We start from the raw sequence: 18,760 nt of genomic DNA on the forward strand, positions 1-18,760 counted from the left end.
AGTGAGAATACTAGTATTCGATATTTTTGAGATGTTTTATTCATAACTTTAATAAATAATTGTTATCAATAAGAAAATATTTATCGACGCAATAAACAAATAGTTTCTAAAATTAAAGCGCTGTCACTAACAGCCAATCTTCAATTTTAAACATTTGTAAACACGGAATGAATTTATTATTAAAAATTATCACTAGAACATTTTAGCTGTCGGTGTTGCACATAAATGAGAGGAATTTCAGCGACATTTTCGAGCGTTCAAAATTATTTAGAAATATACATTTTCCAGCTAATGTATAGCTACATTTATAGTCTAAATTTGGTCGGAAAACTCGTCGACCATCCCCACTCCAATAAATATTGCGATTTATACGCAAAGCTACCTCTTATAGACTCCTACAAGGATATGGAGAAAGAAAATATTGATTGTTCTTTTGACAGAAGAAAATGTAAAATGCTTAAAATAAAAAAGGCATAAGACAATGTTGAATTTCATATCCCAAGGGGAAATTTTCATGACTCACATGTTTGATTATGTAACAAACAACTGTGCTCGCCCTAGCGCAGCCGCACTGTCAAGATATTGCTTAAATCCCAATACAACAGGCAATTTAAATTCAAAATAATTCTGATGTATTTCAAATTGCAATATGCTTAGCGCTTCCCAGTACTTTCAGTACTTTGATTTAATTTACCCGCCATTCTAATGCATACATGTACATGTTTTGTACCAGTGCATCCGCAGATCTAAAAACAAAAAAAAGAAAAACCAAACCAAACCAAAAAAAAAAAAAAAAAAGGCAAACAAAAAAAATCCAGGGGGGAGGGGGGTCCAAAATAACTCAAACCAATTTGGAGTCGGAAATTTTTTGACAAAAAAAAAAATTAAAGAAATAAATACTAAAATCAAAACTTGCTAAAAGCTGACAAACCTATTCCTTGGGAGAAGGGGGGTATCACTCTCCTGAGTCAACTTTCTACAGATACGTAATTTGTTTACCAATTTTCAAGGGCTCTGTGATTCTTAGCAGAGGGGATTCCATTTTTTTCCTTACTTAAAAAAGAAATTAACTTTTTCCTTACTTAAAATAGAAATTTAACTAGAGGTACTATGAGCACTGAGCTTACAATATGAACTCCCCTCCCTCATATGAGTATAATGCAAAGTGCATTTCTTGGCAGTAGTTAATGAGATTCTGTTCATTTCAAAGTTCCATTGGCTACCCCACATGTAACGACCGGAAGTACGGAAGTGTTAAGGACAGACACCCCCATCATTGCATGCACCTCTTACTTTTCAAGCAGAGGTTTTAATACCTGAAGTCCCAGAAATGCCCCCCTCCCCTTCTGGATACTGTGAAGTCTTGCATTATGGGATGTTACAAGTGTAATTATAATTATTTTTTATTACATGTAAAATGATATTGGTTGATTTACGGCATGATGAAATTATTATACCCCACGCAACAAGTTGCGGGGGGTATAATGTTTTTGACCCGTCCGTCAGTTAGGTAGTTCTGTTTTTTTGTCAGTGCAACTCCTCTAAAACCGCTGCACAGAATTTCGTAAAACTTTGCAGATATTTGGGACATAGTGTGTAGATATGCATATTGCCAGGAAATTCCGATTCCTTCATTTTTCTGGGAATTTCGGCACTTTTCAACTTGATTTTAGGCCATATCTTGAATATAGAGATGAACAGCTTGTCAGCGCAACTCCTCTTAAACTGCTTCTCACATTTTTCTTTTCAAACTTTGCAGATATTCAGGACACAGTGTGTAGTTGAGCATATTGCCAGGAAATTCCGATTCCATTATTTTTCTGGAAAAATTGGCACTTTTCATCTTAGATTTTTGGCCATATCTTGAATATAGAGATGAACAGTTTGTCAGCGCAACTCCTCTTAAACTGCTTCTCACAATTTCGTCAAACTTTGCAGATATTTAGGACACAGTGTGTAGATGTGCATATTACCAGAAAATTCCTATTCTATTATTTTTGCCTTTAGAGTTTTACCTATTACTGAAGAAACTTTCCAGCTACGTAATAAGGAAATCCACTGGAATCAGCTTTACTTATGAAATTTTATGTGAAATATTTTATGATCTTAAAAAAACCCTATTGATTTTAAGATCAAAATATTAATGATTCAACACACACATCCACACACAAATCTTGGATATAAGTACACAAAAAGTTTTCAACCCCCCCCCCCTCAATTTAGTGCTTTGCTTTAAATAATTTCATAAGTACAGTATATAATCAAATTTATATGACTACATTGTAATTTTGTTTCCATTTATTATAATTATTTAAATGTGTAAATTGTCATACGTTGGACATGGACTTACACTCATTAACAAATCGAAATCACTGAGGAATTTAATTAACAGTTTGTCAGCATAACTCCTGCACTGAATTTCCTGAAACTTTGTAGGTATTTCAGAGATTATGTATATTACCGAGAAATTTTGATTCCATTATTCATCTAGAAACTTCAGTCCAATTAACTTTGTAACATAAAAATGTCTGAATGTCCTTATATGCAAGAACTTTTGATGTGATTATTTTTGCAAGTAATGCCCCTTTTTGAATTATACTGTGTATTTAAAGTACACCATGCCATTCATTATGTGTTGCATTGTCAAGTTTTGGGGGAGCGTGGGGTATGTGAGTTTGCTCACTTTTTCTTTCATTGGAAGAACGTTATTCGACGACTATTTGCACGGATAACTGCGGCGATCGACATTTTCTCAAATGCAAAATCATCTATGTTACCCGAAGTCTGGACCGTTGACGAAGGTCAGCAACACTTAGGGTCACTTGAATTATCCGGTACAACGCATTTATACAAAACGGACTCGCTTCATATTTATTAAAGAATTGGATAGACAGAATTGATTTAAGGAATCACTGTCTAGTTAGTAAAGTATACCAGGGCATCAACGATAGTTGGAAACGTGGGATAATTTGCATAACGGGCGAAGCCCGTTATGCATAAATTATCCCACGTTTCCAACTATCGTTGATGTCCCTGGCATACTTTACTAACTAGACAGTGATTCCTTATATTTCCATTTCATTGTGAAATAAAATTGTAAATTTAGATTTTAAAAATGTAGACTAATAGATTTAATTTACACGAGGCCTCACATGTCAATTTCAATAGTCCCCGCCCACTAACGTCAAGCACATAGACAGCTGCACGAGAATTACATGCTTATTAGGCCTCCTTAGAGTCAGACACAAGACAGCCGCACGAGAATTACATGCATATTAGGCCTTCTTAGCTCCTGACCTTTCGCTTGGCGAAATTTGCGTTCCGGTAGAATGATCAAGAAATCAACTCAACTAACTTTCAAAGAGTTATCACAGAAAAAACAAATAGAAATGGAAATATTGTCCCTTCTGTAGTATATTTTAGGTACATGTAATATCTTAACATTCAAAGAAGTTAACCTCCAGACTCTACGGATAAGAAGTCTCCCTGCATATTTTTCGAATTCATGGAAAGGGGGTTTTCATGGACGCCTACGCAACTCACTCCAGATAGTTTTTTCCGCTTCTCGGAAAGGCCCAGGGAATTGCGATTGTTGACCTACAGTTTATCAATACAAAAGAGACAATCTAAAGCTTATGTTCAATCACAGCCAAAAAAGGTCCGGAAAACAGAGAAGTATTAGGAGTTTTCAAGGTGACATATATATATATATATATATATATATATATATATATATATATATATATATATATATATATATATATATATATATATATATATATATATATATATATATATATATATATATATATATATATATATATAAAGCACTAAAAATGACCAACGACACGAACAATAATAATTGGCAAATTTTCGGGACGACCTGTCCCTTCCTCAGGACAAAGAAAAAAGTTAAGAAGTCGTAAAAACAAAGGAGGAAATAGAGAAACAAAAAAACTAGCACTACTAACGCTATGAATTGCGTCCGGTCTATCGGGTGTACTCTGGTGATTTAGACTGGACGCAATTCATAGCGCTCCGGATTTCTTTGTTCACAACTGTTTATAAACTTCAAATTAAACATGTAATACTGTAAATATTTAGTGTTTGGTAGTTTGGTAGTAGTGCTAGTTGTTTTTGTTTCTCCATTTCCTTTGTTTTTATGACTTCTTAACTTTTTTCTTTGTCCTGAGGAAGGGACAGGTCGTCCCGAAAATTTGACAATTATTATTGTTCGTGTCTTGGTCATTTTTAGTGCTTTATATAAATTTCCATCCGTGACCTTGTATCTATTTAGTAGATCCGACACTTAGGATATACAGTGTTGTTGGTTTTTAGTGCTTTATATATATATATATATATATGTAGAAAACTGTTGAAAAAGCAGAAAATTCAAAGTAAGCTTATTCTTGACTTCGATAAAGAACGAGGGCGCCTTTGATTTGGAATCAGCATGAATATGGACATACTTAAAAAGGGAAAATTTTATTGTTCCATCACAACACGATATTTTAGCATGCTACTAATATATATAGGGTTTCCATCAGTGTGACAAAGACAATGTGATTCTCAATTTTCAAAGTTCACGGAAAAGTTTCATTTTTCTAAAATTATGTCTTCAGTAATGTCATCTTCAACACATTTGATTCATTTGTTTTATTGAAAGACTTATTAATTTCCTGATGTTGTGTTTTGATATGCTAAAATATGCTAGATATTGCTAGATAGTCAATTGGAACAAAATGTAACATTTTTAATTACGTTTTTTCTATAACAATTTGCTATCTCTGAGTTGTTCACGATTTTAAAGGTTATTCATGTCCAATTTAACGCAAGGAAACGAACACATATTTAAAAAAAAATGGAGAGAAACAGAGACCATAAAAAAGAACCCTTCCCCCCCCCCCCCACCACCACCACTTTGTGTAAATTCGCTGCTTCAATTTCGTTTCAAATGATGCGACTGTGGCACAGCGGTATGTGTTACCTGCCAAATTAAGACAGTGAGAAATAGATAATTTTTTTGTTCGATCCTTGCATGGAGCATTTATTTATTTTCAAACATACAATCAAGTCATTGGTAAGTTTTTTTTAAACATTTATTGAATAGATATATTTAAAAAATTATCTAAATTTTGATCGTGTTGCACCGAAGGCGAAAGCAATTCTTGTCACCCGTTCGATGAGATCGAGAAGACTAATGCATCTGGATAAGAAAGAGGGCGTACAAGGCGAGGACGATCCCCCCTCTCTGAGACAGTGTATTTCTCAATTTTCAAAGTTTACTGAAAAGTTTCATTTTTCTAAAATTATGTCTTCCGTAATGTCATCTTCAACACATTTTATTCATTTGTTTTACTGAACGACTTATTAATTGATAATTTGTTTTTTTTAAGTTAACAGTTAAGTGGAAAATGGGTTCATTAGAGCCATAAAAATATGATTTTTGAATATGAATGGGTCAAGTCTCCCTTCTTCATTATCGTTTAAATGACGGATATGTAAAAGTAAAATCTATTTCATGTTTTAAAAAAAAATGGAGTCTGAAAATCTATACTTATAAATTAATAAATTTTGCAAATAAACTCCGAAACGGGTGCACCAGAGTTCTTACTTACTCCTCTAACAATACACTAGATACAAGATGATGTCCGTAAACTATATTTAGATTTCACTTGCATAGTAAGTGTCGCACATTAAATAAAAAGTCTACTTTTATTTTCTATAAACAGCCATGAAATAGCAAAAACGTGAGTACGGTGGCGTTTCCGGTTGGCGGATCTAAGTTACTGGCAGTTTTTAATGAAACTGACAACAAGCAATCGTTTATTTATTTCATAAAACGTCATCACTTTATTATTCCATCAAAACTTGATTTAAATGATATAAAAGAAATAAGTTGTGATAACCGATTAAAAAGGGAAATGTGCAAATTATTTTCGTCATTCGCCAATCTTAATATTGAAGGAAGCTTCTAGAACATCATATAGCATCGAGCCCGATGTTAAAAAGAAAAACGAGGCGATTGTAGCTGCATGAACATAAAAAAAAGCTTTTGTATAAATGATCATTGAAATAATGGTAAATTATTGATAACACTATAAGTTGTGAATATATTTATATATCGAAAGACTATTACATATATGTAGTAGGTTTTTCTAATAAATTTATCGGTAAAATTTGTATTTTCCTTACTGAGAGCATCGTGGCAACGAACCCGAAGTACAATTTGTACTTTGTAATAAACTTGCTTACATGAAAAGAGAAAATTAATGAATAAGGTATTGTTCAAATATAATTAAAGCTGTAAAATTTTGTACCCCCCCCCCCCAAAAAAATCAATTTATCAATAAAATGTGCATATTAACTCCTTTTATCCTTGGCGGAAATGAAATAAGAGCATCTGAAGTACAATATCCATAACATTGTATAACAGGTTTCACAATAAATGTCAATTAAATGATATTGTTATTTTTCAAGATTTTACAAAAAGGCGGTGGGGTGGGGGTGGAGACGTACATTTACTTCCTGTGGGATTTTGAACAAAGTATTCCTTCTATAAGCCTGTAGGCTGTCAGTAGAAACTACAATATATTTTCTGTCGGTAGTGGTGTAAATTAAATTCTCTGCGCTTGCGCGGGATTTCATCTAGTATACTATATGAAAACTGTACTTTTCTGAAAAAATTATATGCTTCAACAAACTCGTTTATTTAAATTTCTCCGGACACATCGAAGACAAGAAGACTTCGTAGCGTGGTGGTTAAAGCGTTTATTCTCGCGCAAAATCCGAACTTTGTACAGAATTTGAATCAGGCGTGAAGCTTTTTTCCCCTTTTCCCTTACCTTAAAATATTACTTTTTATTAAATTTTAGAATTGAGAATTTTTTTTCTCAGAGGGGGGATTGTCGTCGTCTTGAACACCTCCACTCTTTGCAATAACTTTTTACATATAGCCATTTACTAAAATGTACTTTCTGTCAGCGGCTTGTTGAAGTCTTCACCCAAGGAAAAAAAATGCTGTCACAGCCAAGTCATTTAGTACATTGTTTTGAAAACAAAAAGTGGGTGTCCTTAATATGTAAACTGCATCCGATACAAGCGTGTGCTACTACTGATGTCTGCTATAGATAAGAAAAATCCTTTCAAATATGTGTGTCCTGCAAGAATAAACACCGAGGTCTACAAGTATACGGTTATGAAGGTGATAAGCGAAGACAATTCCCCGGTTCAAAAATGATACTATATGCGTAATAAATACAAAAAGATGGTTACTGTAGGACTCAAACTCATCATGAACAGCATGAACACTTGCAACTAGCTTTTAAATAACTCTTGGTGATCGAGTTTTACATGAAATATTTTTCAAGCTACAAAAAATAGTGCATTCAGAAGTCTGCACCTTACAAAATGCAGTCTAAATTTTCTACCAAAAATTGGATTTTTCATAAAGTATATATACAGTGCTGCTATCCCACAAGTTGACATGGGATGGGTTTGGATAGGATTCAGGATTGGGGATTCACGATAGAAACATATAGTAGTTAATCCAATCCTATCCTATCCTATATCCTACAGCCAATCAGATTCGAGTAAAGGTTGATTCATATTTCAGAATTAATTACAAAAACGGAATATGTTTTAAAACGTTTACAAAAGAAATATTTATAAAATTACGATAGAAAATAAACATGTTTTGTTTATTTTAACACAAATTAATAATTAACTTCGAGTGACATTGCGTACGATTTAACCGTGAACGATCACCGGAAGAATCTTCGCATGTAAACAGCGAAGAGTTCGGACATCAAGAGATCTTATTTTCTTCAGCATGTTTGGATGATTAAGCCAATCCCTACTTGTTTTAAAGTTCAATAACATGTAATTGTGTTAAATGTGCTCTGTTTGTCTGGATAATTCTACACTACACGAACTGTTAACGGTGGACTTGAACAGATCGATATCGAAGTTGTGTGGTGCAAGAACATGTAAGTATACTACACACTGTACATGTGTGCATGTTCATACATTTCCCCCTTTAAACAATGTTATAATGACTTGAGCTATCAAAATTTTATTCTATTATAATATAGACAAAAATCGGGTGTGGAAAAATAGGTAGTGTAGGAAGGGATGGGGTTAAAAATTTACAAATACTCTGTCATGATTCAATGTGTTCTAAAACAATGTATTATGCCTTTTTCAGTTTGTTATTACTATACTATTTCCCTACTGTGGTTTTAAAAAAAATGATTTTTTTATTTGAGCGCAATTATAATAAAATAAAGACAGAATCATTTCTTATGCTACTGTTTAAATTGTATTATAAGCCAACTCAGCACTTACATGTACATTGTATGTATGACCTATTCTGGGTTATGCATTATAAATTAATCAAGACATTCATTATTCTTCATTGCAGAAAATGATACTTGGTTTTGCCTGCCCTCATCAAAATATTTTGTGAGGAAAATGGATTTTACATTTAAAAAGTAGGTATGATTATTAACATGTGTTTATGCATCGGTATCAGTATAATACATACATATCATTATTAGATGAAGTTTCTGTAGATTCTCTGAATAAGTGATTTTTCTTCTTTTTTTTTTAAAAAAAGAGTAAAACTGAAAACAATGTGTTATTGTTCTGGTCATCATGGTCATCATCATGCTATATGTATTTTCATATTTTTTTCTTATTCAAATTTTAAGCAAAGAAGAAAACAAACAAAAAACATAAATAAATTAATACAAGCAGAAAAATTCAAAATAGAGAAAAAAACCCAAACATATGTTCTCATAGTAGTTAACAAGTTGACGAGATGAAATGAATTACAATTTACAAGTAAATTATGATTGTTTAATTAAGATATGACTATGAAGTTGCAGTATAAGATTTGAGTTTGCTTGATTTCTTTAAATGCATTACTCTGGGAGAGAAAAAGATAAAATTCAGCCAGTCGTACATGAAATGAGAAAGATAATCACAATAAAATACAGTTTTAATGTATAATGTATATGAAAAAATTGCACAATCTACATGCATATATTGTTATAATCATGATAATAATTGTTTTTTTTAGGATGATCCTGCATATTTGCTGCTGTACATATTGCAGTTCATCTCATCTGCTGCTGGAATAAATATGAAAGATGTTCAAACCACTGTACAAGAGCCCCTTAGAGTCTGAAATCATGATGTTTTCTATCAAGGAGATCGGTGTGTGAAGTATTTGTTTTCTGTGCATTGTTGACAATTTTGAAACTGTTCGGTTACTTATGACTAGCTCTTTGACACAAACTTTGACATTTGAAATTCAATCTGAGTGACGGACAAGCAGGCAAAATCATATGCATGTAACACATCATACAATTGGAAAAAGACATTGACCAACTTAAACAGATTTCATGTACATGTATCTGTGAGCTTGGCATTGAAATACATTTATACTTCTGATGAATTTGTCTCATAATGGAACATTCAATTGTTATACATTGTAGATAAAAAAATAAAATTGTAGATGAGATTTATTTGGCCCAAAACCTGAATAAATATTGTCAACTTGGTCAAGCATATTTGTTCCTCATTTAGACCCTGAATAAATTTCAAGATCAAATGTCAAGGTCAAAAACAAAATTTACTTAAATATGGCTTATAAATACTGAAACTACTGTGAATTCATATACATGTTTTATCAGAAAGAATTCGAAGGAATATGTGTGTGTTCACTGCAATGATTATTGCTGTCAATCTATCTGACTATGAAGATTTATGGAAATGTGTTCTGTTAAACATAAATCAAATTCTCACTCATAAAAATATGGTTATTGAATACATTTGCATGACACTGAAATGACCATAAACTAAAAAACAAAGTGAAGTGAAATAAGAAAATTTAACATTTTGAATATCTTGATTTTTATTTAGCAAACATGATAAAATTTTTGCATGTTTGTAAAATATTCAAATTCAAACAATGATGAACTGAACATCTCAAACAAGAATAACTTTAAACAATGAATATAAAACAAATTTTAATCATACATTTTAATAATTTTTTACATGTTTAATAAATAAAAGTCAAGCTATTCTAAATTTCTGTTCTTGGTTTATGGTCTTGTCATAGATGTATCTTCTTTCTGGATTTACATGAGTATGAATAAAATCTGAGGATATATACATGTATTATTTTTCATGGTGCTCAGTTTACAGTTTAGGGAAAAATAGAGTTTTGCATAAATTTAACATGAAACACATAACTGTTAAAACATCCAACATATCCTCCTTTTTTTCATTATTCAGTATGTGTAGAGAAATTGTATTTTCAACGGGTACGATTATTATACAGTGTTGTACCTTCCCCGCATGAAGGTATAGACATTAATAGTCTGATTCTCATAATTAAAGAGCTTAAATTTTGTTCGTTTAGTCTAATTATTAATAATCATAACATTAGAAAAGTATCTGAAGTCTTAGTTGTTGTTTTCCCCCTTTTTCCACGATTTCCCATCTCTAACTTTAACCCCATTTATTTATCAAAGTGTATAAATTCGAAAAGAAATCGCAAATACCGTGACGTCTCTCGATCATCGTAAGTATGTGAAAAATCAAAATAAAGTCGGATTATAATTTTTTTTCTATAATTATTTTGAAAGCTTACTTTCTTTACACGTTCGCTAGATCAGTACTTGCCTATGTTTTATTACAGTCCCTTTGTTTACATTTTAACTGGGTACTCGAAAATTAATTCTTGCGGGGTGTCGGGAATTAATGGATGTCGATCTCGATTTTTTTTTTATCACTAAAACATATTAAATAAAATCCATAATTATAACTGATTTTTAGATGATGGTCATTTTATTATTTTTTTTTTTCGTTTTGTCAAATTAACTCCTAAATATTAAAAAACTGAAAGTAGCAGGATAGGATAGGATAGGATTAGACTGAAATCACCGGATAGGATTGTGGATGCAGGATTCACGATAGGATAGGATAGGATTGTCAACTTATAGGATAGCAGCACTGTATAGAGAGAGAGAGAGAGAGAGAGGAGTGGAATTGGAATTCACAACTTGTATTACATTCTGACAAAAAGCTAAGTTCCTATAGCGTTTTAAAGCAAACATTTGGTCAGGAAAAAACCTTAAATTACTTAAAAAAAAATTGAGCAAAAAGAAGTCTTACACGTTTTAGCATATCATTCAAAAGTTATGGTCAAATTAAAACAAGCCTTGGTATCTTTCTGACTTTATAGAATCGTGACATTTTCTTAGTCATTTGATTCTGGCATACCAGAATAAGGATCATTAATGTTATGCGTAATTTGAAAAGAAATGTAAACAAGGTTACAAACAAAATTTTATTGAAATCTTCATAAAAATCAACTACCATCTATACTTCAGTACTTCGATTGAAATACAGATTTGAGCGACTAGCTCATGTTCTTTTTTATACAGAATTGAGCGATTGGCTCGTGACATTGTGTTTTTTTAATACAGAATTGAGCGACTGGCTTATGACATTCTTTTTTTAAATACAGAATTGAGCGACTAGCTCGTGACATTGTGGAAGATTTTGATGAGGATGGCTTTGTCGCTTTATGTGTGCTAAAGGGAGCATACAAATTCTTCGCCGACCTTCTGGATGACATCAAAGGACTCAACAGGAATTTTGGGAGATCTGTACCTCTCGCTGTTGATTTTATTCGACTTAAAAGCTTTGTGGTAAGTCTCTCTCAAAGTGTTTGGAAGCACAGATGTATTCTAAGGTAGATGGTGTTTACACATGGACACACACCCACTATGATCATTTTTCTGATACAGTGAAACATGTCTAATCCAGAATGATGTTTTGCATTCCAAAATCTTGCCTTATACGAAGTTAACTTTAAGTCCCTTTCAGCGAATTCAAGTGTTTAAAATGTTGTCTGTTCTGGAAAGTGAATTTGGCCGATTTCTCTGGAACCTGTGCTGTTCATATTAGACATTAGTTTTACCATGTTTACAGTATCACACTGTGATTTGGCCATCCAAACTACACTTTGATTTCTTGGTCATGTTTGCAATTATGCAAACTTGACTGAGTCGACCCAAACTGAAATTTGATAAAATGGAACTGAAAATTAACCAAACATGAATCACGGTATTTAATCATTTCAAGCAACCACCCTACAACCATTACTCATTCAAGTTACACCTTTAAATGACTTTCAAAGACTCTGAATGTAATCTTAGATTACATAATGTACTTTATATTTGAATCAGATTTAAGCCTTGTTTTGAACAGAACAGAGAGAAAGCTTGAACTACAGTAAGGATATTGTAACCCTGACACTACAAATACTGCACTGATTTGTCGCGGGAGTGGGGTGGGTGTCTGAGGGATACTTAACTGAAAAAAATCTCAGTTGAAATGAGATATATGTTCTGCTTACGTAGAAAGTATGTATTTGTGTTGTGAGGACACTACTAAATCTAAGAATGCTTCGGTTGTAAGATTTACTTGGAGGATTTTCTGCTTGATAATTTAAGTTAATGATGGATTTCAATGGATATCACCATACTAAGAGAAGGAGGTTTTATATGTCTGTATTGTAGGTTGGTGGTAGTGTTTGGGGGGGGGGGGGTAAAAGCATAAACTGACCATCTTCCATCTACAAAACAGTGAAATAATGATATATATTCAGTGCAGGAAACTAATTTTGTTACAGCATCGATGCTGATTTGAATGCTTCCTTTGCTTGCTGATTTGAATGCTTCCTTTGCTTGCTGATTTAATGCTAGTAATCCTTATCCTGATGCTGTTTTATAATTAGGTCAATGTTACTGGAAGTAGCATCATGCTACCGGAAGTAGATAATGAATTTCAGCATTGCCGTTTAAAGCAATAAAAGTGCCTTTTACAATTATTTGATCATAATATCTCACTATGTATCAATAATGTGAATACTTTAACCAATATTCTTTCTTTCTTTTTTAATTTTTTACTGAATTAAAACTCATTGATTTTCTGATGCTAGTAGGATAATGCTGATTTTATGTAGGTCAATGCTGGTTTTATCCTATGCTTGCTGATGCTGATCCTGGTAATGCTGTTTTTTAAATGCTGATGCTGATGCTAGCTCGATCCTGATGCTACTAATTCTTATGCTGATGCTGGTTTATGTAACAAAATTAGTTCCCTGCACTGTATATATGGGAATTAATTAAAATATCTTCAGCAGAGATGTGTATGTGTCGACCATCAAGCTGTTAATATATTTCATATTTATTATCTGAAGACCTGACACTTGCACTTAGAACAACCTTCTCACAACTCACAAAACCTCAAACTATTGTTTGCCCTCCATGGAAAAAAATCTTGGAAAAAATATGTCACGTAAGTAAACTTACTTCATCTTTTCTCCTTGGGCAACTAAACTAAAATTATTAAGGATGTAGAAATCTCGAATATTTCTTGTTGTGAATAAATAAATCACTCAGGGGTCTTGGGGAAGACAACTGATGATTGACAAATAAAGTTCAAAAATTACTCTGTGGATATATATTCAGATAATGAACAGCAAAATAAAATAAGCTGCCCAGGAAAATTGGTTTCCATTTTAGGGTTTACAAATTTATAACTATTACTGTACATACTTCTAAAAAAAAAGAATCTGTAGGTGATATTTTTCTTTTCTTTTTTCTTTTTTTTTTAAGTTTTATCTCATATAAAGACAAAAATTAAAGTACATTTTTTAGGCATTGTGAACTCTCTTTTGCTAGCCATAAAATCGTATTTTAACCATGCAGACAGCTCTAAAAAGTTACTTAATTACAAGTTATAAACTGTTATGCTTGAAGGAAAATGTACAGACAGATGTTTCCAGATATTAAAATGACCAAAGAAAAAAAAAATAAAAATTAAAAAAAAAAACGTTTAGGTCGGAGCATAAAAAAAGGGTAGGTTGAGCAACCATAAACAAAGATTTTTTTTTTTCTTATACCTAAGTAAACTGTTGGGATGACGTGTATTAATGACTGTTTATTTTTAGGATGATCAGTCCTCTGGACAGATAGAGGTCATCGGCAGAGATAATCTGAAACACCTTAAAGGAAAGGTGAGTAATCTGAACAACAAACATTTCATTTATTACTGGATTAGATATAATTTCTCTAGAAGTCATTAACCTGGAAAAAAAACTAGAATTTTTTACTCAAATTGAGATGTCACCACTTGCTGGTGGAGGGCTGCAAATTTACACAAGTACTCAGCACTTAGGGCCTTTCAGCAGTGAGGGATATTTTTGATGCCAGCACCTACTGCAACATAGGTTTATGTGCATGGTCTCATCTGAAAGACCAGTCTCCACATCCCGCAGTAGATTTGAACCTGCGATTTAAGGTATTCAATGTATAAAGAAGGGATTTTGAACAACTTTGAATCGTTTTAAACTAGTTAAAAATGTATTGCTAGATAACGATGAAAGTGAAATGAGCCAAATTCACATGTCTGATAACAAATAAGAAGCTGATCATTTTGCACCTGAAAAGTTTTTGAAGAGTTATCTGCCCTTGATGTAAAAAAGAAAACTTTAATTTTGTCAAAATATTTGTGGTAAATGATTCATTTTATTTCATATTTTAATAAAAAGAGAGTCTATGCATATTTTCACCAAGAGATTTGTATGAAATTCACATTACTTTTTACAATATCTTAATAAAACACGCGCTGCCCATAGACGTCAATGTAAAATTGAAGGTGCAATTAATTGGACAGTAATTAAAAGTTTGCAAATTACTTTGGTGGGGTATATTTATTTCATAACACCTTAAAAATGTTACAATGATTAATCATTTCGGAACATTCATTTATTAGGTACAAAATATGGTCGTTATACATTGAATACCTTAAGGATCAACTCCTTACTCTTTGACTCTAGAGCAAAACACTCTGACTACTGTGCCTTACAGAGGAGAGTTTACTGGATTAGTGTTATTATCAAAATGGGGAAAAATGCTTTTGAGTCAAAAATCATTTCAATTTCAAAAATCAAAAGGTGTGTCTCCTGTCCAGTAAACATTTAATTTAAAGCTTGGATTATTACAGTAAAACATGGTTATGTTGAACATGCTTGTAATGAATTTATACTTAAAGTAAAGTGATTTCGTTCCCCCTACTTTTAAAACTTATTATGAACTTATCAGATTTAAAAAATCACATTTGTTAAGAACAAAAATTGTGTGTCCATTACCCTACGATATAAATGTTTTTGACTGCATAACTAATTTTGACAGATTGAAGTCATAAATATCCAAGAATTATTAAGAGGAAAAATCTTCGAAAAATTATTTCACTTCTAGAAATTACTAAATTAAATTTAACGACTTTAATAATTCATTGATTCAGGGCCTGATACATTGAATGTAGTTGCAGCCAATCTACCCACCTGAGAAATGTCAATTTGTGTTTTCCCTCACTTGGATATTTATGCATTAGTCACATTATATTTTAAGATATACAGAATGAGAAATGCTGTAATGAGGCAATATAAGTTGAAGACTAACTGTTGATTAGCTATCATATAATTAAAGACTCAAGACTAGAAATCGTGTAATTATGGACTCTCTAAATGGTTAGTTGGGTCTGATATTCACTAGAAAAATATCAATATTGAACGATGCTAAGCCGAGGTCAATTTCAATTTTTTTTTTTTTTTGGAACATCGAACTATAGTAACTACCAAGAGAATCCATACCTGTCTTAAAATGTAGTCCATTATGTATTAAACAAGACAATTGAAGCATGCATGATTACTCCATTTTCATTAATGAACTGTTTTTGTGAAAAGATTTAAAAAAATGTCCAGATTACGAGTTATAACCTCTGCGTTCTCCTCTTGTAATGTGTAAGATATTATTAAGATATCAAATGTTGCAGCCATTGTTTACAAATTTAAACTTTTTGAAGTATCATTTGTGTCATTGCAATTGCCATTGCACGTGCACCGAGCCTCCAGTATATAAAGCATGATTGACATGTATTTTTTTGATCCATTTGCATTCATAGGAATTATTCAGGGACTATGAATAGACTATTTGATAGGTACTGTAAAATTTTTCATTATTTTCAGAATGTTTTGGTTGTGGAGGACATCATAGGTACAGGGAAAACCATGCAGAAGATACTGGCTCTGTTACAGAATGTCAAACCCAAGTGTATAAAAGTAGCCAGGTATGTAATGTAACAGAATATAAAACCAACGTATATCAAGGTAGCCAGGTATGTAATGTAACAGAATATAAAACCAAAGTATATCAAGGTAGCCAGGTATGTAACGTAACAGAATATAAAACCAAAGTATATCAAGGTAGCCAGGTATGTAATGTAACAGAATATAAAACTAAAGTATATCAAGTTAGCCAGGTATGTAATGTAACAGAATATAAAACCAAAGTATATCAAGGTAGCCAGGTATGTAATGTAAAACAAAAGTGTAACAAAGTAGCCAGGTATATAATGTTACAGAATATAAATTTAAAGTGTATAAAAGTAGCCAGGTAAGAAATGTAAAACCGAAATGTATAAGGGTAGTCAAGTGTGAAATGTGAAATTTCAATGTATGAGGGATATTCCTAAAGTAATATTAGTATGAAGCTCCGGAGTTCTTAAAAGAAAATGATTAAATGTTTATTTGATTGTAATTATTTAATACTTTTATTTTCAGTATGCTGCTGATGAGAATGTCAACGGGTTCTGGATATAAACCTGATTGTAAGTACAGGTCATGTGACTGGCTATGTGATGTCATGTGATCTGGTCATGTGCTTAATGTGGTAATAAACTTTTAATTATCAAACATCTATCACTATATCATTTTTGTTTACAATAGTTACAAATTTTTATAAGTCCACATTGTAACATATATAATATTATGTCTTTATATATAAGTATATTTTTATATGTCCATAATGCTTTTAAATGTTGTTGCTTTGAAAAATGCAATCTAAATTTTAATATGTAAAGAATGCATTTAATAGCTACCTAATTTTTAGGGTATAAATGGGTTGGGACAGTTTACAGTTTATGAACCTTGAAGTGGTATATAAAAAAGTGTAAACTGCTACAACCCAGTTTATACCATATATATTGGGTACGTATTAAATTCATTCCTAATTATGATCTAATTTTCATTCATTTATTGTAAGAAAAAACAATTGCCTTAAAAAGGGGGTATCGGGGGGATCAATATGTTTATGACGCTAGTCGTGACTTTGTCAACACAGTTAATAAAATATATATAGAATTTCCCATGGTTTGTGGTTTGATATGATTTTTTATCCAACGAGTTGTGTGTTTTTATCCCGGACCTTGGGCAAATGAAATCTTACATGAAATCCCTGATAATTCCATTGTGGGGTTTGTTTAAATTTCAGACACTGGGTTTGAAACCCCTGATATTTTCATTGTGGGGTATGCCTCAGACTACAACGAATACTTCAGGGATCTTAATGTAAGTAATGATATCTAACACAGTTAACAGTTTTAGACTTTCATCCAATGAAATGATCAAAATGAGTATTATAATGAAACCTGTCTAATCTGACATTCACTGGGATATAATTTTTTTGTCGGTAGAGACAGGGTGTTGGATTGCACAGTGTATAGAGCATGTAAAATAGTACAATAGGAATGAAAATAAAGGCTGGAATTTATTTACAATAAAAAAGCTTGCACAGATGTCTGATTAGACAGTTTTCACTGTATAAAATCAACAGAATTATTATGACATGTATGCTTTGTTTAAAACTACACTGAGGAAATTTTTTAATCAGATTTGGAAGTACGCAATTGTTGTAGTTCTCTTTCTTTGAATTTCAATATCATTCTAAAGTACATATATAGGGATCTGAGCTTTAAACATGTGAATTAACATGATTTAGTATTTTATGTATTAATTCTATGAAATTAATGTGCATTTTCTTTATTATACACATGTAGCATGTTTGTGAAGTTAATGAAGCAGGCAAGAAGAAATACGCGTCAAACTAACGACAACTTTATTGTGTTACTGATTGATGATATTAGAACCTGGGACCATAATCCACCTTGGCAAATGTCAGCTAAAATAAAAATGATTATATAGCGATTACATGCTGGATAAACAGTAATTTTCGGAGATTACAAAATGTAATAAGGCGGGAAAATCAGAATGAATTAGATTCTTTGTTGTCATACAATTTACCGCTCTTGTTTTTCAGAAAATTAGTTAATTTTTTTTATATCTCACTGTGTGAATTAAAATTTTTGATTTCTTTTCACTCAAGGACCTGAATATGCTTCCATGTTTGGATGATGTACTATCTATAATCTATATCTTTATTATATATATATATATATATATATATATATATATATATATATACATATATATATATATATATATATATATATATATATATATATATATATATATATATATATATATATATATATATATATACCAGGCTTTTGTAAAAAAAAAAAAATAAATAAATAAATAAAAAAATTTAAAAAAAAACCGTCATTTTTGACCCCCGTTTTGCCCCCAAGGTTAAATTAAAAATCCGAAACATTATTGTGCATCTACAGGACATTGTCAATCAACCTCCAAAGGATGATTAGACTATTGCGTAAAATGTAAGAGTAGTTCTAGAAACCAGGGTCTTTCTGTATTAAAAAAACCATCATGTTTCAACCCCCATAAAGGTAATAGTTAAGTTCAAAAGATCATTTTCTTCAA

The 18,760-nt window shown here is 31.8% G+C and overlaps 1 protein-coding gene across 2 annotated transcripts in view; it reads left to right on the forward strand.

The window, feature by feature from the left end:
• LOC133202092 (hypoxanthine-guanine phosphoribosyltransferase-like) overlaps positions 1-18,334 on the forward strand; it is a 29,301-nt gene extending 10,967 nt beyond the window's left edge. For both annotated transcript variants that reach the window (XM_061337875.1, XM_061337876.1), the window contains 6 exons: positions 11,540-11,723; positions 14,033-14,098; positions 16,112-16,212; positions 16,706-16,752; positions 17,415-17,491; positions 17,980-18,334. In XM_061337875.1, the coding sequence (XP_061193859.1) occupies positions 11,540-11,723; positions 14,033-14,098; positions 16,112-16,212; positions 16,706-16,752; positions 17,415-17,491; positions 17,980-18,030 (526 nt within the window). In that variant the 3' untranslated portion in view covers positions 18,031-18,334. The remainder of the gene's footprint in view (positions 1-11,539; positions 11,724-14,032; positions 14,099-16,111; positions 16,213-16,705; positions 16,753-17,414; positions 17,492-17,979) is intronic.
• Positions 18,335-18,760: the final 426 nt, after the last annotated feature.

The sequence above is a fragment of the Saccostrea echinata genome, unplaced genomic scaffold (genome assembly GCF_033153115.1).
Source record: "Saccostrea echinata isolate AGI-Se365-2 ecotype Australia unplaced genomic scaffold, CSIRO_AGI_Sech_v1 ptg000046l, whole genome shotgun sequence".
NCBI lineage: Eukaryota > Metazoa > Mollusca > Bivalvia > Ostreida > Ostreidae > Saccostrea > Saccostrea echinata.